The 24,354-nt window shown below is 41.8% G+C and overlaps 1 protein-coding gene across 4 annotated transcripts in view; it reads left to right on the forward strand.

Moving 5' to 3' along the window:
- ANO4 (anoctamin 4) overlaps positions 1-24,354 on the forward strand; it is a 326,447-nt gene that overhangs the window by 257,799 nt on the left and 44,294 nt on the right. For all 4 annotated transcript variants that reach the window (XM_075934238.1, XM_075934244.1, XM_075934250.1 and 1 more), the window contains 5 exons: positions 2,528-2,662; positions 3,609-3,705; positions 4,296-4,356; positions 13,546-13,628; positions 16,806-16,946. In XM_075934238.1, coding sequence (XP_075790353.1) covers positions 2,528-2,662; positions 3,609-3,705; positions 4,296-4,356; positions 13,546-13,628; positions 16,806-16,946 — 517 coding nt within the window. The remainder of the gene's footprint in view (positions 1-2,527; positions 2,663-3,608; positions 3,706-4,295; positions 4,357-13,545; positions 13,629-16,805; positions 16,947-24,354) is intronic.

Genomic DNA, 24,354 nt, shown 5'->3' on the forward strand with positions numbered 1-24,354 from the left:
ACTGCATGTTTCCTACCTAAGCTTACTCTATCCAGAGCTCAGGTAGGGCCAGCATATTCCCATCTCTGGGTTGGGAGGGACAGCCTCCTTGCTGCACTCCCCATGTTTGGCGTGCCAGACTCTGTGTGCTGGCAACTCACTTAGTCCTCTCTTCTTTCCTGAGGCCAGCATCTTTAAGGGTTAGGAGCCACTTTGAGCCTTGATTTTGGACTGGGAGGAATACATCTCACCAGACTAGCTGGTGGCTGGCAGGGGGTATCCCTAATTTATGGCTTTCCCATTGTTTCCCCATAGAGTCTTATCTTTGTCATTGCTGATTTCCTGTTGGTCTGTCCCTTAGCAGTGTCCTGTGACCTAACTCCTGGCAGTCACACAGATTAATATTGGTCAAATAACCTGAGGAATACTAAAATAAGACACACAACTCCCATTGACCACCAAAGACTTTCTTTAACACTTTGCTTCACTACTTTGAATTATATACATTGGTAAAAATAGGTGCTGATGCAAATAATCTCATAAAATGTCAATTTTCTCTCTCAGTGGAGCAGACACAGATTGTCAGCCAAAAAATTGGGCCACAGGGTTCATGCAGCTGAGTCAGGCATCTGAAACTGTTGTCAGTGCGCCTTGGTACAGCTAAACTTGCTACCCTTATCAATACTGGCCCTGTTGTTATCATGTTTCTGTCTCTTCGGCCAGAAGAATTGTGGGTTCTCTTGAATGACATAGGAATAAAAGCAATACAACAATATTTGGCCTTTGGTATAGTGAAGCCGAGTTTCAATGATGATAATCAGTGTCATTAAATCTTCATCTTCCTTTCAAATACAAAATATAAAATTAATTCAGACAAATGGATTGCTCAGGCTGGAAACTCTTTGACACGCACTTTAAAATTGATGATTTTGTCCATTACAGGCTATAAGTTGCTTGCTCTCTTTCTCTCTCCTCCACTGCTTCTATCCTAAGAAACAATTGGATATGTTTTTCCTTACTATAAAATGACCACGAATATTTTTCAGGTAGTCTAAAGGCCACAACACTGGTAGGTTTCACTCTTTGACCTTGGCAGTCAAATGTTTCAATATTAACATAACAAATTGTGTTGATACCCAGCTGTGATTCACCCTAAAGTTCTGAAGTTCAGGGTGATTACGTTCCTTCATTCCTTAAAATGAATCTGGAGAATTTTTTTTAAACTGTTCATTATCATTATGTAACACCAACAGACCTGGGTTGTCCGCAGACAGAACTGAACCTGAGAACTTAGTGACTAAAGCCTCTACCGCCTCAACAAAAAGCTAACTGGCCCTTAGCGAAGGCTGTAGAACAGACTTCCCTAGCGATATCAGAGCCTCTTGGTTATGATTATTGTAATTATTTAGTGATTTATAAAGCATCCAACATCATGATCAGAGCCTGGCACGCTTTCATGCCATTTTGGAATTGTGAGATGAAATTTTCTAGACACTCTGGTAAGAGAAGTTTAAAACAAAACAAAATGAAAGTGAGGTAGAAGAGGGTTCTCTGATTCATTAATTCTTCTCTGGGAGAAAGAAGAATTTGAGTGATTGCACATGTCATTCCACTCGTGCTGTCAATGCATCTAGCACCCGACCATTGGAAATGGTGCCTGTTGTCTGGTTCAAGCTCCCCTTACTGCCAGGTGCCACAGTATTTAGGAATAAAGGGAAGAGCTGCCCTAATCTCCCTCAGTTCTTTTTTTACCACCTGTGATGGTCATTGGAACACTATAGTATACCAGAACAGTTCTTTCTCTCAGCCTTGGTGAACATGGGGTGTGTGGCGATAGATAGATCGATAGATAGTCTATTTGTCAGTGTTAGGATAGTAAGTTTTAGATGTATTATATAAAAGATTGGACTTGTTGTTTTCCCCATTTGGGACTCTTACCATTCACAGGGCCAACGTATGTGCCAGGCTCAGGATTTCAAGCCATGTGCTTTCTGCTCCAAATGTGTGCCAGTGAGCAACCTGTGCAATAGTTGCCAGAAGTACTTAGGGGAAGCACATGTGAAGGAGCAGTGCCAGATTTGCAGAGACTTCAAACCTAGGACAAAGGGTAGGAAGGCTAGGTTGAAACTCCTGAACTAGAGGAGGTGCTAACTCCCGGAGCCAGCCCGGTCTGGCTTGATGCCGACTGCTGCAGCTTCAGTGAGAAAAGCCAGTGTCATCTTTCTTACTGGAGTCTCGTCCCTCAGCACCACTTCTGCTGGTCTCTGTATGGATCCCATCTTCCCAACCTTGACATACAGTCAACTACCACACTTTCTAAAAAGTTTAAAATCCACCACTGCTGTCCTCTATGGAAGTTGTTGTCAGTGCAGCATTATTGAGGGTGAGACATGTACCTAAGTGTAGATTTCAGCTCCTGTTTTAGAAAATCTTAGCCCCAATTTCTCCCCTCCAGTATAACTTAAATCTAGTTTTTCAGTAAGCAAACAATACTAAATGACACCAACATAAACTGACAGGTAACTTGGCTTTGTTGTGTTTTAAACAGACGGTATTTTGGTGAAAAAATTGGCTTGTATTTTGCCTGGTTAGGCTGGTACACAGGAATGCTCTTCCCAGCTGCCTTCATTGGATTGTTTGTCTTTTTATATGGAGTCACAACGTTGAACCACTGCCAAGTCAGGTATAGTGAGCACTTTTATAAGTGACATTACCCCTGTTTGTAAATATCTGTGGTTGTTGTGCATGATTTGGTTCTGTTTCATTTCTTATGTTAACATTCACCATACCTTATCAAGTCTCTAACAAAAACAACAAACTCACAGGGCATGATTGTGCCCAACTTTCACCACTTAGTGGAGAAAATGCATCAAGTCTCCCTTGTCTTATACTCCAGCACCTGGACTGGATATTATATGGTCCCCTGGGTGCATGTACCATAAAACTAGTGGACCTGCCGAATCTAGCTTCTCACAGTGATATGGAGATAATAGAGCCATGGCTTTCGGACTGGCAGGCAAAGGAGAGAGAAAATGTCATTCTCCTTAAGGGTGGCTCAGCAGCTGTGCTTCCCAAAGCTCCAGATCTTCTGAGGTTGTCACATCTGGAACTCCTCTGCAGGTGCCACACCTCCACACTGATTGTCAGCCTGCAACAGTGCCTGAAAGAGTCCTTTGACATTAACAAAATTTCCTTCAATCTGTACTCACCCTATTCCTGTCTCCTTCTGTCAAAGACCTCTCTTGGCTCAGGGACAATTTAGAAATAGTAAAGATCTAATAACTCATCCTGTTTATTCTTCCAGCCACTGCAAGACTGTTCTCTACAACATATTTTCTAGCCTTTTGGGATTTTGCTACTTACTTTTTAAACAAAAGGCCATGCCATCTATCGATTTCAAAGTACACGTGTTTTCTTGACAAAGGCATTATTCATTTATGAAGCTGAGGAGATCTACCCAGTCATAATGCATGTATCTCAAGACCATGGGAATATATTGACATCACAAACAGAAGTATGATAAGAGAAATTTAATTCACCAGTGGTGACTTCAGAGAAATACATTGGTTCATTTTAAGAATGATAGTTGTATATGAAAGTATCAACCCTTATCTTTTCTCTTTTTCCAGTAAAGAAGTCTGCCAAGCTACAGATATTATAATGTGTCCTATATGTGATAAATACTGTCCCTTCATGAGGTTGTCAGACAGCTGTGTTTATGCCAAGGTACATTTAAACTATGTACATAGAAAATGTTTATCCTTTCTCAGTATATTGTGAATATCTTTAATAAACTTGGCTAAATAAAAAATTCCTAGTGATGTATCAAATTTAGCCCCTTCACTTCAAGGAACTCACTTATACTATGAATTTGGTTGTTAGAATTTATTAGAATTTACAATTGTGCTTAGAATTTATTTATGTGCAATTGCACTTGATACATTTATCAGTAACAAACATTATTTTCCTAGCACTTGGAACAGCACTTATGTACCATCTTTTGCACATAACTTCTCAAAACAAATTACCTCAGGCTGAAAGTCTGAACTACCTACTCCAGGACTTATAAATCTATGCAAGACATATCTGTTCAGCTGATTGGGACCTTGATCCCAACTCAGTGCTGAGTACCATAACTTTCATGTCCAGCACCATTCAAAGTAAGGCTCATAGAGAGGATGTTAGTCTTCAAGACAGTCAGTCGGAGATTTTCATGAGCACCAATCATTTTTGTCTTTATCTTTTAATAAAACAGAATAAATTGTGAATGGAACCTTCAAATAATGAATGCATCATGTTGTTGGTGTCATTTACAGGTAACTCACCTTTTTGACAATGGAGCTACTGTCTTTTTTGCTGTTTTCATGGCAGTGTGGGGTAAGTTTTTCTATGGATTTGTAGGATGTGAGCTAAGACCCTTTGAACTCCAGAATGCCTTGTTTCAGATGCTGAAATGAAGAATATTGGCTTGACTCTTCCTAATCAAGTATTTTCTAGTTCAGAGAAAATGTGGAGGTAAAGGATAAGAATTTAAATTTTTAAATGATCAGTTTCTAGACATTTTAATTTAAAAATGGATCAAATAAGCAGTATCCAGTTTGATAGTTGTGTATCAGTTGAAAAAACTAGAATTTTGAAACATGTTGTCATTGAGTTCTAGAGTCATTCCTCAGGTCTTGTCTCTTCTGGGGGGAAACATCATGTTATATCCAAGAAAAATTCACAGAACTATGGAATGCTATCCTGGAAGTATGTGAATGATCCTATTGAATGCATGGACCTTCCCTTGCTTCCCCCACCTCTCTAGTCATGTTTGTCGCTCCCCATCTCTTTTGGCCTTTGATTGTATTCTTTCTTACACAATTAACAATCAAAATTTGTTTCTAATACAAATGATTTCTCTTTTAACCATTCCCATATATATATATATATATATATATACACACACACACACACACACACACACACACGTTAGGTAGCAAATGATCAATATATGCTAAGTTTTTATATATATATATATATATATATATATATATATATATATATATATATATATATATATATATAAATATAAAATCTACTTAAAATTAATAAAACAATAGTAGAAAAAGAAAATAAATAATCATAGAATCATAGAGCTGGAAGAGACCTCAGAAGGTCATCAAGTCCAGCCCCCTGCTCTAGGCAGGACCAATTCCAACTAAATCAACCCGGCCAGGGCTTTGTCAAGCTGAGACTTAAACACCTCTAGGGATGGAGACTCCACTACTTCCCTAGGTAACCCATTCCAGTGCTTCACCACCCTCCTAGTGAAATAGTTTTTCCTAATATCCAACCTGGACCTCTCCCACCACAACTTGAGACCATTGCTCCTTGTTCTGCCATCTGTCACTACTGAGAACAGCCTCTCTCCATCCTCTTTGGAACCACCCTTCAGGAAGTTGAAGGCTGCTATCAAATCCCCCCCCTCACCCTTCGCTTCTGCAGACTAAACAGACCCAAGTCCCTCAGCCTCTCCTCATAAGTCATATGCTCCAGCCCCCTAATCATTTTGGTTGCCCTCCGCTGGACCCTCTCCAATGCGTCCACATCCTTTTTGTAGTGGGGGGCCCAGAACTGGACACAATACTCCAGATGCGGCCTCACCAAAGCCAAATAGAGGGGAATGATGACATCTCTGGATCTGCTGGCAATGCTCCTCTTAATGCAACCTAATATGCCATTAGCCTTCTTGGCTACAAGGGCACACTGTTGACTCATATCTAGCTTCTCATCCACTGTAACCCCCAGGTCCTTCTCTGCAGAACTACTACTTAACCGGTTGGTCCCCAGCATGTAAGAATGCTTGGGATTCTTCCGTCCCAAGTGCAGGACTCTACACTTGTCCTTGTTGAACCTCATCAGATTTCTTGTGGCCCAATCCTCCAATTTGTCTAAGTCATTCTGTACCCTATCTCTGCCCTTAAGCATATCTACCTCTCCCCCCAGCTTAGTGTCATCCGCAAACTTGTTGAGGGTGCAATCCATCCCCTCATCCAGATCATTAAGATATTGAACAAAACCGGTCCTAGAACCGAACCTTGGGGTACTCCGCTAGAAACCGACTGCCATCCTGACATCGAGCCATTGATCACTACCTGCTGGGCCCGGCCTTTTAGCCATCTTTCTATCCATCTTACCGTCCATTTATCCAATCCACAATCCCTTAACTTGCTGGCAAGAATATTGTGGGAGACCGTATCAAAAGCCTTGCTAAAGTCAAGGTATATAACATCCACTGACTTTCCCATGTCCACAGAGCCAGTTACCTCATCACAGAAGCTAATCAGATTGGTCAGGCACGACTTGCCCTTTGTGAATCCATGCTGACTATTCCTAATCACTTTCCTCTCATCCAAGTTCCTCAATATGGATTCCTTAAGGATCTCTTCCATGATTTTTCCAGGAACCAAGGTAAGACTGACCGGCCTATAGTTCCCTGGATCATCCTTCTTCCCTTTTTTGAAGATGGGCACTACATTTGCCTTTTTCCAGTCATCCGGGATTTCTCTCGATCTCCACGACTTTTCAAAGATAATAGCCAAAGGCTCCACAATGACATTTGCCAACTCCCTCAGTACCCTCGGATGCACTAAGTCGGACCCATGGATTTATGTATGTTTAGCTTTTGTAAATAGTTCCTAACCTGTTCTTTACCCAGCATGGGCTGTCCATATTCATCCCAGCTTGCGTCAGTTGGCGCAGAAGTCCGACCTTGTCCGTGAATACAGAGGCAAAGAAAGCATTGAGTACTTCAGCTTTCCCCACATCTTCTGTAACTAGGTTACCTCCTTCATCCATTAGGGGCCGCACACCCTCTCTGATCACCTTCTTGTTAACATGCCTGTAGAAACCTCTCTTATTATCCTGCACATCCTTAGCCAGTCGCAATTCCATTTGCGCTTTCGCCTTCCTGATAACCCCCCGGCATTCTTGAGCTATACCTTTAAACTTCTCCCTGGTCATTTGTCCAAGTTTCCACTCTTTTTGTAAGCTTCCTTTTTGTGCTTAAGTTCACCAAGGATTTCCCCTGTAAGCCAGTCCAGTCTCCTACCATGTTTGCCTCTCTTGCTACGCGTCAGGATGGTTTCTTTCTGTGCCTTCAATAAGGCTTCTTTAAAATACTGCCAGATGTCCAGGACTCCTTTCCCCTTCATGTTAACATCCCAGGGGATTCTGCCCATCAGATCTCGGAGGGAGTCAAAATCTGCTTTTTTGAAGTCCGAGGTGTGTATTTTACTACTCTCTTTTCTTTCTTTGGTCAGGATCCTGAAATCTACCATCTCATGATCACTGCTTCCCAGGTTGTCACCCGCCTCCACTTCCCCTATTAGTTCCTCCCTGTTTGTGAGCAGAAGGTTGGATCCTTCAGCACCTGTGTCAAGAAGTTATCCCCAACATTCTCCAAAAACTTCCTAGATTGCCTGTGTACTGCCATATAGGTTTCCCAGCAGATGTCAGGGTGATTAAAGTCCCCCGCGAGAACCAGGGCCTGCGATCTGGAAGCTTCGCTCAGTTGTCCAAAGAAAGCCTCAACTACCTCATCCACCTGATTCGGTGGCCTGTATCAAACACCAACCACAACATCAATGCTGTTGTTTGCTCCTTTAAACTTAACCCATAGACTCTCAACAGGTTTTTCTCCCTCTTTATACTGGAGTTCAGAGCAATCGTAGTGCTCTTACATATAGTGCAACTCCTCCTCCTTTTCTCCCCTGCCTGTTGTTCCTGAACAGTCTATACCCTTCCATGACTGCGCTCCAGTCATGTGAGTCATCCCACCAAGTCTCTGTTATCCCAATTAAATCATATTTCTTGGTCTGGGCCAGGGCCTCCAGTTCTTTCTGTTTGTTGCTCAGGCTTCTTGCATTAGTGTACAAACACTTCAGGTAACCAGTTGATCGTCCTATCTTCTCCATTCGAAACATGGGTCCTCCTTTCTTGCTCCTTCCTCTCTGCATTTCTTCCCGGTATCCGACTTTCCCACTCCCCTCAGGGTTTTGGTCACCGTCCCCCTACGTACCTAGTTTAAAGCCCTCCTCACTAGGTTTGCAAGCCTGCCCGTGAAGATGCTCCTTCCTCTCTGTTAGGTGGGTCCCATCTCTTTCTAACAATCCTTGCACCCGGAACAGAGTCCCATGGTCGAAGAAACCAAAACCCTCTCTGCAACACCATCTGTGCAACCACGCATTTACGTCCTCAATTCGACGATCCCTGCCCAGTCCTTTCCCTTCAGCAGGGAGGATGGAGGAGAATACCACTTGCGCTCCAAATTCTTGGATCCTCCTTACTGCGGGTTATGTAGTGCTAGGAACACGCTCAAGATCATTCTTGGCCGTATCATTAGTTCCCACGTGGAGAAGCAGGAAGGGGTAGCGATCTGAAGGTTTGATCAGCTTGGTAAGCCTCTCAGTGACATCCTGAATGCGAGCTCCCCGTAAGCAGCACATCTCTCGAGATTCCAGGTCCGGACGGCAGAGGGATGGCTCAGTCCCTCTTAGGAGGGAGTCCCCGACCACCACCACCCGTCGTTTCTTTTGGGGGTGGTGGCCGTGGAACCCCCATCCGTAGGACTATGCATTCCATGCCTTCCAGTAGATGGTGTTGCCTTCTGGTTTCTTCCTTGTGAGGTCCCTTCCAGAGCTTTCAGCACTGCAGAGCCCGTGGAGAGAGCTTGAAAGCGATTGCTTACCTCTATAGCATCGGGGGATTCCCGTGCTGGCCTTTTTCCCCTTCTAGAAGTTACATGCTGCCAGTTCTCTTCTTGGTCACGTACTGCCCTCTCTGGCTCTTCTGCCTGCTGTGCTTGAAGGATTAAATGCTGCATTCTATCGAGGAAGTCTTCATCTTCTCTGATCAAGCGTAGGGTCGACACTTGGGCCTCCAGTCCTCTAATTTTTTCTTCCAAAATGTTGACCAGCTTGCACTTGGTGCAGATGAAATCCGGTCTTTCTTCCGGGAGGAAGACAAACATGGCACACGCAGACCCATCACCAACCATCGCTGCTGTCCTGGAAAAGGGATTTAAAAATAAAGGCAAGAGAACCTCCCGCCCTTCCCTCCCCCCTTCCCAACTCCCTCTCAAAACTCTGTTAGCACTCACCTGTTCGCAAGCTCCTTGGTTGCTTGCGCACTGCCTTATAAAGCTCCTCCCCCTACCAAGGCTCAGCCAATCAGCAGAGGCTTCTAGAATTCAAACTTTAATTAGAAGCCAACAGTTTCCACCTGCCAATCACAGCCAGTCACAGCACAAACTCCATCAAGGGGAGGGGGAGGGCAGAGGGGAGGTGGGGGGGGGGGGGAAAGCCTCACTCTCAAACACAGGGGAAAATAAATAAACAAAAGAACACACACCAACCCTCACTCACAAACACAAGCTCAGCACACAGCAAGAAAGCCCCAATAACAAAACACACTTCCCTCAAGAGTCCTGTATCTGCTTCTTCTCTACCTGGAGAACTCCCTCTCAAAACTCTGTTAGCACTCACCTGTTAGCAAGCTCCTTGGTTGCTTGCCCACTGCCTTATAAAGCCCCTCCCCCTACCAAGGCTCAGCCAATCAGCAGTCTCTTCTGGCCTTGGTATCCTTGAATCTTTAATAATCTTCTTGTAGCTCTTCACTGCAGACTATAAGGAGGTATGTCCCTAGCTTTGCCCCTTCTGGCTGCTTTTTTTCTTATGCCCATCATTCACAGATCAATAGTTCAAGAGCAAACACTGCAGTAAATAAGTTCAAAGAATGCTTTCACAGTGCACAACTGATTTGCCTTCCTCTGAGAACTCTACATCTGCACTCAGAGCTCTGTTTTCATTTGGAGCACCCCATTCAGATTGCCACACTACATAGAGGTGCAATCTCTTGACTGGTAGAGAAGAGGTTAAAATGCACTCCGTTATATAATTGAATTGGCCCTTCCTGAAACGACTCTAAAAGATTATCACATGTGTATAGGGAGATTTCTGAACACAATCCCTCTATCTAACATGTCTCCTTAACAATTTTTGAAACATACCCCAAATAGGCCAAATCTGACTTTCAACCCATACTGCAAGCCCCATTTATTTATCCAGGCATTTAAAGAGGAAGAAGCATATTAAGGGCAGGCATTTGTGGGGGGACCTGAGATATTAGATACTTTTGACTTTATTTCTAGTTGGTTATGGGGTAATTTTGAGGTGAAAAGAAGCAGCTGTTTTAACTTTTTATGTAAGCATATTTTTAACTTTTGGAAATGTTCCCAGAGCCTAAGGACTGGGTACTTCATTTTTATATGTAAATTAAAAGAACTAAACGATGTCTCCACGTTGATGATTAATCTGCTGTGACCAGGATAGAGAACTGCACTTGTAGTATCTATTTCCTTTGGGCTATTTATTTTGGCAGCCCCATTAGTCGCTCTTGCTCCAGGATTCTGAAGCCTAGTATCTATCTCATTTTTTTCCATAATGTTTGGGGTTAGTTAAATGGGTGGCACTCAGTTAAGGCTGGGATTTTTGAAGCAGCCTAGGGGATTTGTGCCTCTCGTTCCCTTCAAAAATTCCTACCTAAAACTTTCACATTTCAGGTGATAGTTTTACAGTCAGATACATAGTTCAGTCTTTGGTTATCAATTTAAAATACAACAGCTGTGCCTTTAGGTGTACAACAGTTTTGAATGAAGTCTTGACTCTAGCCAGATATACACAAGTAGATTATGAATACCTAGGGTTGCCAGATGATTTCAACAAAAATACCAGACACACTTGACATTACACCACAATCTACATTTCATCTTATTTAGAAAATACCGGATATTTATATTTTCTCAATTTGTTTCCAGAACAGAGAGCTCAAATACTGGACTGTCCAGTTCAAAACCGGACACCTGGCAACCCTATGAATACCATGGATCTCTCAAATTAATACAGGACACCAATAAGCAGACAGTCAGTCTTAAATGTAGTTGCACTACCAGGAATGAAAGATGGACCTGAGTCTTTAAACCAAGATATGAATCTAGGGATAGCTAGATCTGAGATTTTGATTTGACCATTATAAAGACAGCAGCAAACTGAAAATGTAGATCCCCAAAATTCTGGGGTGTTTGGATCTGGAGTTATGATTTGGTCCTGGTTTTATCAGGCTTTGTTTCACACCATAGGACAATTCCAATTGTCAGATGCTCTGAGAACTTTTACTCTTCAGGACAAGGATGGTCTGACCCAGTGTTTATTCAACTAACACGATGGGATCTCAATCTTCATGGGGGGCTTTAGGTGCTACAGTTGTGCAAAGTAGTACACTTTGTACCAGGGACTATACTTTCCATAAGCTGCTCCATTTCATTTGCTGTGTTTTTGCCCTTCCTAAGCGAAGTACTGGCTAACTAGTGAGGATAACTGATGTATTGTAACTGACCTCTCGAGGGAAAAAAAATGAAACTGATATACATGTACCCTGGAAGATTATAGGCCCGAGATAATCTTTGTCAAATTGCTGTGTTCAAAGGCTTAGTAACAGTCTTTCTTTGGTAAACTGAAGGAATTTTCTGTTAATTGGTCTCCAGTTGGAGACAAGGTCTTGTGTGATAGTGGTCCTGTCCTAAGGAGGCATGCTTTTAAAAATGTCTAAGCCAAATGAAGTCCAACGTTCAGTGCCCAGGAGAACTTGCCAATGGGGGGAGGTCTCTAAAGGTATCTCTACATTTTGAGCTAGAGCATAGTTCCCATCTTAACGAAACATACCTGTGTTAGCTCTGATAAGACTAGCACCAGGCATCCCTCTAAGCTGCATGGCCACACAGCTGTCTAAGAACCCCACTTAACTCAACACTGCCACGCACAGAGCTGCCACTGCTGGAGTAGAGCCCAGCTGAGGCCGGTGGAATGCATCTCTCCCCCCAGCCACAGCAGCAACTTGGGAATCATGGCCAGTGGGACCTGCGGGGAGGGATGCCTCCAGGTGAGCATGGGGCGGGGCAAAGTCATCTGTTCTCGCCACCAAATAGGAACTCTCCCAGGTAAGCGCCCTACACCCCAATCCAGAGCCCCAGCCTTGAGCCACCTCCTGCACTCACTTCCAGACCTTGCACCCCAGCCCACAGCAACAGCCCTGAGCCTGCTCCACCATCCTAGGTTCCTCCTAGACCCCACACTTCTGAGCCCCTCACCTGCACCCTAACTCCTGCTCAGACCCTGCACCCCTACCCAACCTCCTGCCCTGCACTCCAAACCCCTTCATCCCAGCCCCATTCCAGAGCCTGCACCCTTAACCAGAGCCCTCATCCCCCCCAACCCTGGGTATCCTCCCACACTCTGAACCCCTCAGCCACATCCCTGCCACAGATCAGCCATATGCACAATGAATTTTGTTATGTTTACCTATGATGTAGTGGGGGTAACAGTTAATTCGAACTAAAAACTTAGTTCGAATTAACATTTCACTTCCGCGTGTAGCCTCGCGGCAGTGAGTTTGGGCTAGTGAAATTTCAAAATGGCGACCGGACAGGAACATGCAAATAAAGCCCGGGATATTTAAATTCCGGACTTCATTTGCAACTCCGGTCGCCTCATTTGCCTACCTAGCTCAAATTAACGAGCTAGTGTAGACGTACCCATAGTATGTGTGGCATGGTATGCTATGGTACTTCTGGCAGGGTCCTGCCTTCAGAGCTGGGTGCCCAGCCAACAGCTGCTGCTCTCTGGTCTCCCCCATGAAATCACTATAGTACAGAAAAAAGTACATGAAAGGCCAGATTTCATGGTGGGGAGGCCAAATTTCACAGTCCATGGTATGTTTTTCATGGTCGTGAATTTGGTAGAACCCTAATTATGATCAATTGGCTGAACATTTATTGATCTTTCTTGCCGATATAAACCACTGTGGCGCAAACAACCACTTTTCTGCTTATTGTAGTGCAATGAGACTATACTCATGCTATACTCCAGTGAGTTATAATTGTTTCATTAAAAAATTAATCCATTTATCAGTGCCAGAAATATGTGTTCCTGTATGTTAAAGGCAATGCCTTAGATTAGAAAGGCAAGGCTCCAGTTCCAGTGTCCTCAGCAGTTCTATATTAAATTACATGTGCACTAGAATCTGATTAGAAACTTGTTTGCTTCCTCTGGATACAGAATCCTGTATATTTTAAATAATCGTGTGATAAGACAAGCTACTTTTTTTTTATCTACATTGTCCCCAAGAAACCTTTGTCTTTGTCATTGGCCTATCTAATTTAGCTAAGATGACTCACAGGAACCTTTTTATTCTTTTCAAGCTGCAGCTCATTTGGTTGCAAATTAAACATGTTCAATTAGCACTAAATGAAATCTCCAAAGCTTCAGTCATGTCTGACACAAGCCAAAGTAGAAAGCAATACCTTGTGAATGCAGTTTTGATCATCTGAAAGATTTGCTGTTCAAATAAGTCCATTTATATAAACATGTGAAAATAATGTATCAGCTTCATTCAACAATAATGCTTCTAGTTAACAAATTTTCTTCATTTGAAAATGATCCTGTAATTTCTTTTTTCTATTTGCTCCAGCAACTGTTTTTCTGGAATTTTGGAAAAGGCGACGAGCAGTGATTGCTTATGATTGGGACTTGATAGACTGGGAAGAAGAAGAGGTTTGTACAGATAATTTACTTATTTAATCTTGCATATAAAAGTATGGTTAAAAATCAGCAACCAGTTTTTCCTTTTAGTTTTATTACCAGTTTCTATCTCAGATCAGAAGCTGAAAAATAAACATAATTTATCTTTAGGCAAAAATGAGCATTTTCTCCCAATATGAATCATCTACAACTGTGAAGAAACTCGCTGCGGGCTAAATTGTCCTCTTATTTTTCACACTGTAAATACAAACTAGCATCACTGAAGTGATTGGGCATTGTCTGGGTTTATGCTTCTAGGTTTGAGCAGAATTTGGCCTCCGTTGTGGTGGAACTATCACTAATAATTTATAAATCATTATTTAATTTTTTAACCAATTACTTGGCTAAAAAGAAATTCAGATTTAAAAAAGCAAAAGTTTAACCTCCCTGTTTCCCTTAACTAACTCTACGTCAACCATGAACTTCAAGATCAGCTTCTAGGAGTTGCTTTAAATAACTGTTAAGAATACTGAGTGGGGAAGCTCAAAATTCTTGTCACGGCTTCCAACAGTCTGGCAGCTCATTGTTTTAACATCACAGTATGTGTAACACCATTATGTACAGTTGTCATGCTTATAAAAAGCACATGGAATCTTTTTAGGAGAAAAGGCAATATACCATGTTTGTTAAGAATACGAAGTAAAAAGCATATGCATTCACAGCCTCACCCACTCACAAGTCCTACCAATGTTGTTATAGTTTCCAGTCTGTTGTTCATGTCAATTTAGTGGCCATTTAGGCTGAGTGCAAGAAGGGAGCCGGGCTCTGTCAGTCCAGACCAATGCTCCAGATCTTGGTAGGATGGAACCCAAACAACCATGCAAGACACCCATCTTTTATAGAAATCCCTTCTCATGCCGATTCATGGATTTTGCTGCATCATGTTGTAATCACCACTTTGCAACAAGTGTTTATCTGGAGATGGTTTTCATTGTTGTTTAATATCAGTCTTTTGACAGCTTTTCTGGGTGTTGCCCCACCCTGGTTTTGATGGGATTTGTTATCTTCACCTGTTGGGAGTGCTTGCTTCTAATTTCAGAGTCACCAATCTACCCCTCATCTATCACCAAATACTATGGACACATTCAAGAATTCCTTTGCATCCTCAAATCTCCAGCCCCTCCTCTGACCAGCTGGATGTGGGGCTGGCCTTCAGACAAATCTCTTTTCAGACACACACATTCTTCCCTCACACTAATAAAAATGACATAGTTACTTTCATAAAAACAGATCCAGTACAAAATATTCTAAGATTAATGTAACTCTTACTCTTATAAATGCTTCCATAATACACAAAATATTCTTACACTCTTAAATTAAAGAAGAAAACAATCCTAAGGGTTAATGGATGGCCTCAGTGAGTCACAAGGACCCTTCTGGTCTGTTCCTGCCTTAACATTAATAACAATGTGAACAGCTTGCTTGATGCATCTTTACCAACAGCACTAAGCTGCTCCTTTCTGCTAGTCAGAATGGAGGACCAGCAAGGTACACTTATGCTTATTATATTGCATAAGGCTACACTTTAGCTACATGGCTATTCAGACGCTGATTGGGTAATAGTATTATTGCCCAAAAGGGTTGCAGTCAAGTGGCTAGATTCACTCAAAACCCAATGGAGGAAAATACACGAGGAGAAGAAGTGAAAAATAGCTACAGTCTCCCTTCTGCAGCCCTCCTGTCACACAGGCATGGAAGGCTCTGATAGCAATAGCACCAGGAGCGTTCACAACCAGGGAAAGGACAGGATGCTTTGGACCTGCTAAGTGAATCTAGAACCCCTGCATGGCTTGGAGTATTGCTGCTCGGGTTTCCTTTCTTCCTGGCATGCAGGATTTTTTTGTGGGCACAGTGAGAGAATGGAAGAGGGATCTATTCCTTTCCCCTGCAAGGGGTTCATTTCCACTGTAGGAGGGCTACAATGGTCGTCAGGCTGCAGTAGTGGCCACTAGGGCTTGACTGCTATTTTGTAGTCTGTGGGAAAGAATTCTTTCCTCTGCCACTGTAGATTATCCCAATGCAGAACAAGACATCAGCCTAGGGACAGCATTTCTCTCTTTGGGAAGAGGCCACACAATGCTGCACTTGCTTCTCTGCTGATAAGCTGGGGAGGGAGGAAATAAGTGAAAAACACAAATGGCTGCTCTCGGCCAAGTGGAGAATCCCTGTGGAATCCCAGGGTATAAAAGAGCTGGTAATAAACCTAAAACTGACTCCAGTGCAGTGAAGTGCTTCACTGATAGTGCCCACATGCATTCAGACCAGTCAGTGAAGTCCTGGATCTGCTGGAGCGTACCAGTCACTCACTAATGAAAGCAGGTCTGTCACAGTGAGAGTGGCCTCAAATGGTTTAAAACAAATAAAAGGAAGTTCTCCTTCACACAGCTCACAGTCAACCTGTGGAACTCCTTGCCTGAGGAGGTTGTGAAGGCTAGGACTATAACAGGGTTTAGAAGAGAACTGGATAAATTAATGGAGGTTAAGTCCATTAACGGCTATTAGCCAGGATGGATAAGGAATGGTGTCCCTACCCTCTGTTTGTCAGAGGGTGGAAATGGATAGCAGGAGAGAGATCGCTTGGTCATTACCTGTTCGGTTCACTCCCTCTGGGGCACCTGGCATTGGCCACTGTCGGCAGACAGGATACTGGGCTGGATGGACCTTTGGTCTGACCCAGTATGGCCGTTCTTATGGTTTTTATGGTGCTAAAATTGTGCAAGTACACAAATATCTAGCAAGCAGTTTTATTTAGAAGTGAGCCTGGAAAAGGACCAAGTGAAATTTTATTCCTGCTTTGCTGAATTTCTACCATCTGCTGACAGAATCATAGAGAATTTCCTGGTGTCATCTTTGAAACAATATTGTTTACAGATACACATTTTTAAACACTCTTGTTTATGATGGTAATTGACTAGGGAGTTTGTTAAATTTTATGAATGTAATTCTGTGAAGTTAGATGCCTTTTTCTCACAGTGATCTGTTTTCTTCTTAAGACCTGCAGATTTCCCAACAGCCAACCTTTTACAATATTTATGCCTGGCTCTTAACGTCACTGATGTTGTGCTAGAAATAATTTTATGAAAAAAATGATCTAAAGTTTAAGCTTGCCTAACTATATTGCACATAAAATTGCTCATCTGTTTTTTTTAGGAAGAAATACGTCCCCAGTTTGAAGCCAAGTACTCCAAGAAAGAACGGATGAATCCCATATCTGGAAAGCCAGAGCCTTATCAAGCATTTGCAGATAAATGCAGCAGACTTATTGTTTCTGCATCTGGAATATTTTTTATGGTTTGAGAACTTTAATTTCTTTACTAGTTGCACGCAATATAAAATCCCATGTCGCTCTTGAGAGAAAGTGGAGATAAAGAATGTGGTAGTTTAGCACATGTGAGGGTATGTCTACATGTGAGGGTATGTCTACACTAGCTCGGTAGTTCGAGCAAGGAAGGCAAATGAGGGCAACCGGAGTTGCAAATGAAGCCCGGGATTTAAATGTCCCGGGCTTCATTTACATCTTCACGGGCGCCGCCATTTTTAAATCCCCCTTAGTCCGAACTCTGTGCCCGCAGCTACACGTGGCACGGAGTAGGTAGTTTGAATTAGGATCTAATTCGTGGAACGAGGTGTACCGGTAGTTTGAATTAGAGATCCTAATTCGAACTACCTACTCCATGCTGCGTGTAGCCGCGGGCATGGCATTCGGATTAAGGGGGGATTTTAAAATGGCGGCGCCCGGGAAGATGAAAATGAAGCCCGGGATTTTTAAATCCTGGGCTTCATTTGCAACTCCGGTTGCCCTCATTTGCCTACCTAGCTCGAACTACTGAGCTAGTATAGACATACCCTGAGGGCTTTACTTGTTTTTACTAAAAGGCAGCCCTTGTGAGAGACCCCGATTTGAGTGCTCTTAGGACTTGTGGTGATTCTGCTGCAGACACTGTTACAGTGCATGAAAAATGTTATCCTCAGTGTTAATGCAATGTGGGAAGTTAAACCCCTCCCTAGGTTTGCTAGGTGTCTGGTATTGACCCAGACAGACCCATATTTTTGCCTCCTGTCCGGTAAAAAAAAAAAAATTCAGAAAATACCGGACACCTAAAATGTCCGATATTTTCTGGGTTTTTTTCCCTGCCAGGAGGCAAAAATACCTGACACCTGGCAACCCTTCACACACTCAGCAATGGGGCCCAGATACCTCCCTCCCAACCCCGGATCTCCCTGCTTACCTGGTTCTGCAGTGAAGCTGCCTTCTGGCTCGATGAAGAAAACAAGATGACCGTCTGCAAAAAGCCTAAAGACCTGAAGCAAGCATCTTTCTTTTAAAGCATATTATCACATAGTTTTGATGATAACCCCTAAACATTGTACATACTATTGCTTAGTGATAGGCAGTCATTGGGTAGGAGAGGGAGAGAAAGAAGGAAAGGTTTAGTTTAAAAATGGCAGAGTAATAACTCTGGAAAACAGATAATTTGTTAGCATGAATGCAGAGGGTGGAAATGAGTTTATACTTTTGTTTAAAGATTGTGCTGTCTGCTACAGCTGTGGCTGAGGATGCTTACCTTTGTGGGGCTATGTCTACACTGTGCTAGTTTTGCGCAAGAAATGTGCAAATGAGGCTGAGTGTGGAATATCTCCAAGCCTCATTTGCTCATTAATGAGCGGCCACTCTGCGCAAGAGGCTTTTTCACAAAAAGGAGCTGTCTACACGGCTCCTTCTTGTGCAAAACCCCCCTTTTGTGCAAGAGCTGTTCTTCTGCATTTTTTTTCAGAAACGGCTCTTGTGCAAGAGGGAGGTTTTGCGCAAGAAGGAGCTGTGCAGACAGCTCCTTTTTGCACAAAAGCCTCTTGCACAAAAAGCGGCTGCTCATTAATTATGCAAATGAGGCTTGGGGATATTCTACGCTTAGCCTCATTTGCATATTTCTTGTGCAAAACCAGCACAGTAGAGACATAGCCTGGGAGGTTACCTGTCTGCTGTATCAAACACAAGCTTTGGATCCCATGTGCTTCTAGCCATCTGGATCGGGACAAAGTCCAAGCACTGGTTCCAGACTCAAATTTTCAGGGTGTATAAATGATTATCACTGTCATGTCTAAACTCTGTACGTACATTGAGTAAAAAGAAGACAGAACAGGAAGCTTGCCTCAGGCTAGTGAGTTCTACATATGTTTTCAGTTTTGTGATATAGTTGGGTTATATATAGCCAATAGAGGAACATAAATAAACATTTGCACAAATACCCAAAGTGAACCATCATGTTGTCTTTTATTTGAAAATGTTCTGAAATTTTGAACAATTTAAATACTAATTCTTATAGTTAATTGGACTTATCATTCAACATTTGGCCCTTTTTTAAGGAAAGTACTTAAGCATGTGCCTAAAGATGAGCACATAGGTACGGGCCTTCCTTATTTGAGATGCTGTCTTGAATTGTGGGGTGAGAATCTCTCTTTATTAATTACTTAGTTTTACAATTTTTATGCTGGTGAAAAGTGCTACAAAAATGTAGCAAGTATCAGGCCCAAGGTTGGAATCCAAGTATCTTGGCTCTGGAACTTGTGTCTGTCTTACTCAGAATAAGACCTCCCTTGCTAAATCACTGACTCAGTTTGTGTATTAGTCACCTCATTTTGACATGGTGGCTAATAAAATGCCTTGCATTGACATAGTATTTTTATATATGTAGAAGTTAATGCATTTTATAAAGTTAGATAAATATTATTAACCTGGATTTGTCGTTGGAGTTAAGGCTTGTCTACACAGGAAAGTTATTGCCCAGTAAACCAGGGCGTGCATTTACTTCATACTAGCTATTTTTGTACTAACATCCACAGTTGACACCCTTACTGCACACTAAAAGTGTCCACAGCTGTTTAACTTAATACACTTTAAAATGTCTGGTTGCACTTCCACTTAAGGTTGTGGCAAAAACATTCCCTGATATTGATGGGGCCATAATTCCCAGTGATACTAGTTTCAGAGGTGTAGCCGAGTTAGTCTGTAACTGGAAAAACTTAAAAAACAACAAATAGTCTAGCATCATCTTAAAGACTAACAAAATATATAGATGGTATCATGAGCTTTCATGAGTACAACTCACTTCTTCAGATGACTGGAGTATTAGAAGTCCAGCTCCAAGAATAAATAAAGAAAGGCGGGGAGAATAGTGAATTGGATTGTTCAAATTACAAGGGGCACATAAGAACAATTTTCACCTCTCTAAGCACCCATTGTTTGGTTGGTCGATTAAGTCATTAGGATGTGGAAGATAATTTGTGAGCCAGCCCATTGCTTTATTCATTCTTCTCTGATAAGAATCAAACTTGTAAACAAAGTAAAGTTATGACTTTGGCTTGTGGAATTGGCCTGAAACAATACTTGACTTTGAGGTCCATTAACGAGTGTCCCAGCAGGATAAACTGTTTTCCAACAGGTTTCTGTGTGTTGCCTTTTCGGATATCTGATTGTGTCCATTAATTCTTTCCTATTGGGTCTGTCCAGTTTGGCCAATATACATGGCAGTGGGGCATTGCTGGCATTTATTGGCATAGATCACATTAGTGGAAGTGCAGTTAAATGAGCCCCTGATGTAGTGGCTGATGTGGTTAGGTCCAGTGATGAAATCGCTTGTGTAAATGTGTGGACAGAGTTGATACCAGGGCTGATTGGAGGGGTGGGTTCCTGGATGATTATGATGTAGGTGTGTTGCTTGGTTACTGGAAAGAATTTGTTTGAGATTAGCAGATTTGGGCCAAAGCTATCACTAAGCTTTCTTAATTACAGTGTATTGTCTTCAGATATTGCTGACATAGGATTTCAAGTAGCTTTTATTATCTGGAAAATCTGAAAGAGTAATGAAAGCTGAGCCAAAGGGAAAGAACAATTACACCAGTCAAACTTTCAAATTAGGATAGCTTTAGAATGAGTTTTGAGTTAAAAAAAATCAGATCATTATTTTAAAGAAAAACTTTGAGGAAATATTCTCCTTTGCTTTCAAAAGAAATCTGTCAATTGTTAAACTAAATCAGTTTTCCAATACAAAGCTATAGGAAAGCTAACTGAGTAGTGGAGGCTGGCTGTCACCTCTCCATAATAAATTAGATGCAATATTATCATCAAATTCAGGATCTTTCTACTGATCTAATTTTCAGAATTTAGCACTTGCATAAATAACTAAACAAACCCAAGAATCCCTTTGCTGCCTCCTTTCTGAGCCAACTTGCACTAATTCCCATCCAAAATTATCAGCATTTTTAGGGTTTTTGTCACCAGCTGTTTCTTGTTTCTTCTTCACTATTGATAATCAGTAAAAATTCATTTATAGTGTATTAATTATTCTCTTTTTCGAACCAAGTGCTTATGCTTTACCTTAGTGAAAAGTGCTTGAAATTATCACTTGGGATGCTTCTTTTGCCAAAGTCAGAGATGATTTGAAAAATAATGAGGTTTAGATTTAAGTCAGAATTGGGAAGCCTGTTTACTGAAGTATTATTTGGCTTCGTTAAAATTAATTCTGGACTGTACAATTTCAGTCTTCCTCCCTCCACCTTGTTAGTCTTAGAAACAAACCAAAAATTATTTTCAAAATTGATGTTGTTATTATGTGCATAGCACAGGCTTCCACTGAGTTAGAAATACATGGATTTTTACATATGAAATATCCTTGAAAAATGGTAGCTTAACATAAGAGAAAAGGTTGTTTTGCAAAACTTACAGTACAAGTAGTACTATTGGTTTTAGTAAACCCAGATGCCACCAGGGTCTACCTGGACCTTCATTCACATCCTTAAAAAGAATTAGTTGAACCACAGAGCTAATGGAACTGTAGCCCTCTCCACCTTCCAACTGCCACCCTGAAATTGTATTTACTTTGATATCTGAATGCCTTAATACAGTATGGGTATTTTGGAGCTGCCCTCTGCAAATCCAACTGCATTCTGTTGTTACCAACAGTACTGTCAATTATAAACACACTGTGGGCTCCTTAGAACATTACTGCATTAAAATGAGAGTTTTGTCTAATCACCCCACCTGCTGGTGTAGACCATATTATATTTTTCCTTAAAATATTGTCTGGTTAGATTTCCAGTGAGTAATATCTCCTTCACATCAAAAGTAAGTCTGTGCAGTCAATTTAAAATCCAGAAATAAAATAGAATCAAAGTTGTGCTGACTCAAAATAGTCATATGGATTATTGTATTGTGTTTTCCATAGTAAAGTGTTAGCAGATATCCTGGATAATTCGAGGTAAAATGCTAGGGATGGGAGCTGTGTGGGAATACTTAGGTGATTGTATATATGGGGGAGGGGGGGGTTGGATGACATAAAAATCTTTCAGTTGTGCTGCCACATTTAGTTGTTCTGTTCTAGAATTCCCTATTACTTTTGCATTAGAAGCAGAAAGTTTGCCAATAGGGGGCCACTGGATGATTGAGATGCTAAAAGAACACACAAGGAAGACAAGGCCATTGTAGAGAAGTTAAATGGCTTTTTTGCATCAGCCTTCACTGCAAAGGATGAGAGAGAGGTTCTCAAACCTGAGTCATTCTCTTTGCAGGGCCGGCTTGAGCCATTCCTGCGCCCCGGGCAGCAAGTGGGTGACACATGCGTGGCTCCATCCCTCCCCCCCCAACGCACTGCACACCTTACAGCTGTACTGGAGTAATTGGTGATTGATCCAGCCCTAAAGAGTTATTCTTGAAGTTAAAACAGCTTTAATATGGCTCATATTGTTAAATCCCTGAATCTCTGAACATGAGACACATTTCTTCATATTTAATATCATGTGGTTACAATCTTCCCTGGAAGTAATTTACAAAGCCTGGATTTAACACTGGGAATCCTAAACCAGAAATAATCATTTGTATCTGTGACACTAGTATCCATATCAGAATCCTTGTGTCTTAATGTGAGCAGAATAGAAGAGATTCCACTTAAATTTTTAAAATTATTGGGCACCTCAGTTGTTTTACTGTCAAACTAATGATTTTCTCATTCATATATTAATGACTGACCAAATGCTTCTCTGAACATTAATGCTAAAATATGAAGCCCTGAAGAAGACGTGTTGGAAAGTCTATCCCCTAAACCCAGAGATGATCAACATAAAGCCATTCCCCCTAGTGAAAATTTACAGCAGCCTCAGGACTGCTGTATTGTACTCTGACGGCCTATCCATCCCAACAGGTAGGGACAAGACAGACAGGGATTTCCTAGACACACCTGGGTCAAAAGAAAGGGTGAGAGTAGAAGTTTCTAAGGCCTCTCTACACCACCTAGAGATCCCCCTTCTTCATACGGAATCAGCCTGTAGCTCACTAATCAAGTAACTTTGTGATTGCTTTGTGCTTCCAGAGTGACTAAGGGTAGCTTTAACAGATCAGATGAACTGATCCTACATGGTCACAAACACTTTAATCTTCTCCTTCTCACCTTTCTCTACATATGGATTGTGCCAACCTCTGTTAAATCCATTCTGTAAATAAAAGAATGGGAAAATGACTAGAAATCCTGGGGAGAAGGGGAAGTGTTGAACTGGTTTTTTGTCCTAATTAGCTATGACGTATCACATTTTTTGTCAGGTTCTAAGAATGCACTCCAGGTTATAGTAACACATGTGGATAGACCAAACATGACTGGTTTCTATTCAAGAAAATTTAATACATGATAAACATAGCTAAGATATAATATAAAATGCAGACTGAATAAGGTGAGTCACCAGTGCTAATAAAAAAATGTTTGATCACTGGGTGACTGGCTAAAATGACACACAAGTTGGTCATGACTGAAAACAGTTGCTATTTAACGCCCAACTGTTTTGTATGGTATGTCACAGCTGGCTTAGTGACCCCAGTTCAAAAGCAAAATTTTCTTTATTAATTGTCATCCAAGATGCAAGGGATGAAATCAAAGAGATTGAATTTACCATCCCTAGATATAATCCCTCCAAAGTAGTACAATGAAACAGCTCACTAAGGGTATCTCTAGACTGCGGCACTATTTTGGGATACTGGAAGTATCCCGAAATAGCTATTCCGCATCTTTTGAACCATCCTGTTATTTCAAAATAGATTTCAAAATCATGGGCTCACTATTCCGCTGTCCACGAGAGTTAAGGGAATAGTGATTTATTTCAAAATTTGGCGTTGTGTAGACAACGCCAAATTTTGAAATAAGCTATTTTGAAATTAGATCAAAATAAGATATGCAATTTGAGTAGCTCAGATTGTGTATCTTATTTCGACCTACGAGTGCAGTGTAGATGTTCCCTACGGTAGTGTGGCAAAACTCTCTCAGTTGCTTCCTGTGCAGTATTTAACACAGGTTGAAATTCACCCCAGGCAAAGGGGCTGCAGAAAAGTCTACGCACCAGTGTTCCCTGTAAGCTGAGCTCTTGGGCAGCCAACCAGGAGAGGTACAAATGCTGCCCAACTGCTTAGCAGAGCTCCCGCAGCCAGCAGCATGTGTTCCTACAGGTGGTACACATCTGCACATTCCTTGGTACACATAACAAAATGTATTCCATACATGGATGGGAAAAATGAGAGGAAACATTGCTAGGCACCACTTAAATATTCAAAGTATGACTTATGTAGTCCATAAACCATGTACTGACCCTCTCCACAGTGGTGAATTTTTCCCAGCATAAGTAAGGTGTAGCCTGAATTTCCAGGGCTAGAAATCAAGCACCA

This window comes from Pelodiscus sinensis, chromosome 1, assembly GCF_049634645.1.
Source record: "Pelodiscus sinensis isolate JC-2024 chromosome 1, ASM4963464v1, whole genome shotgun sequence".
Classification (NCBI taxonomy): Eukaryota; Metazoa; Chordata; order Testudines; family Trionychidae; genus Pelodiscus; species Pelodiscus sinensis.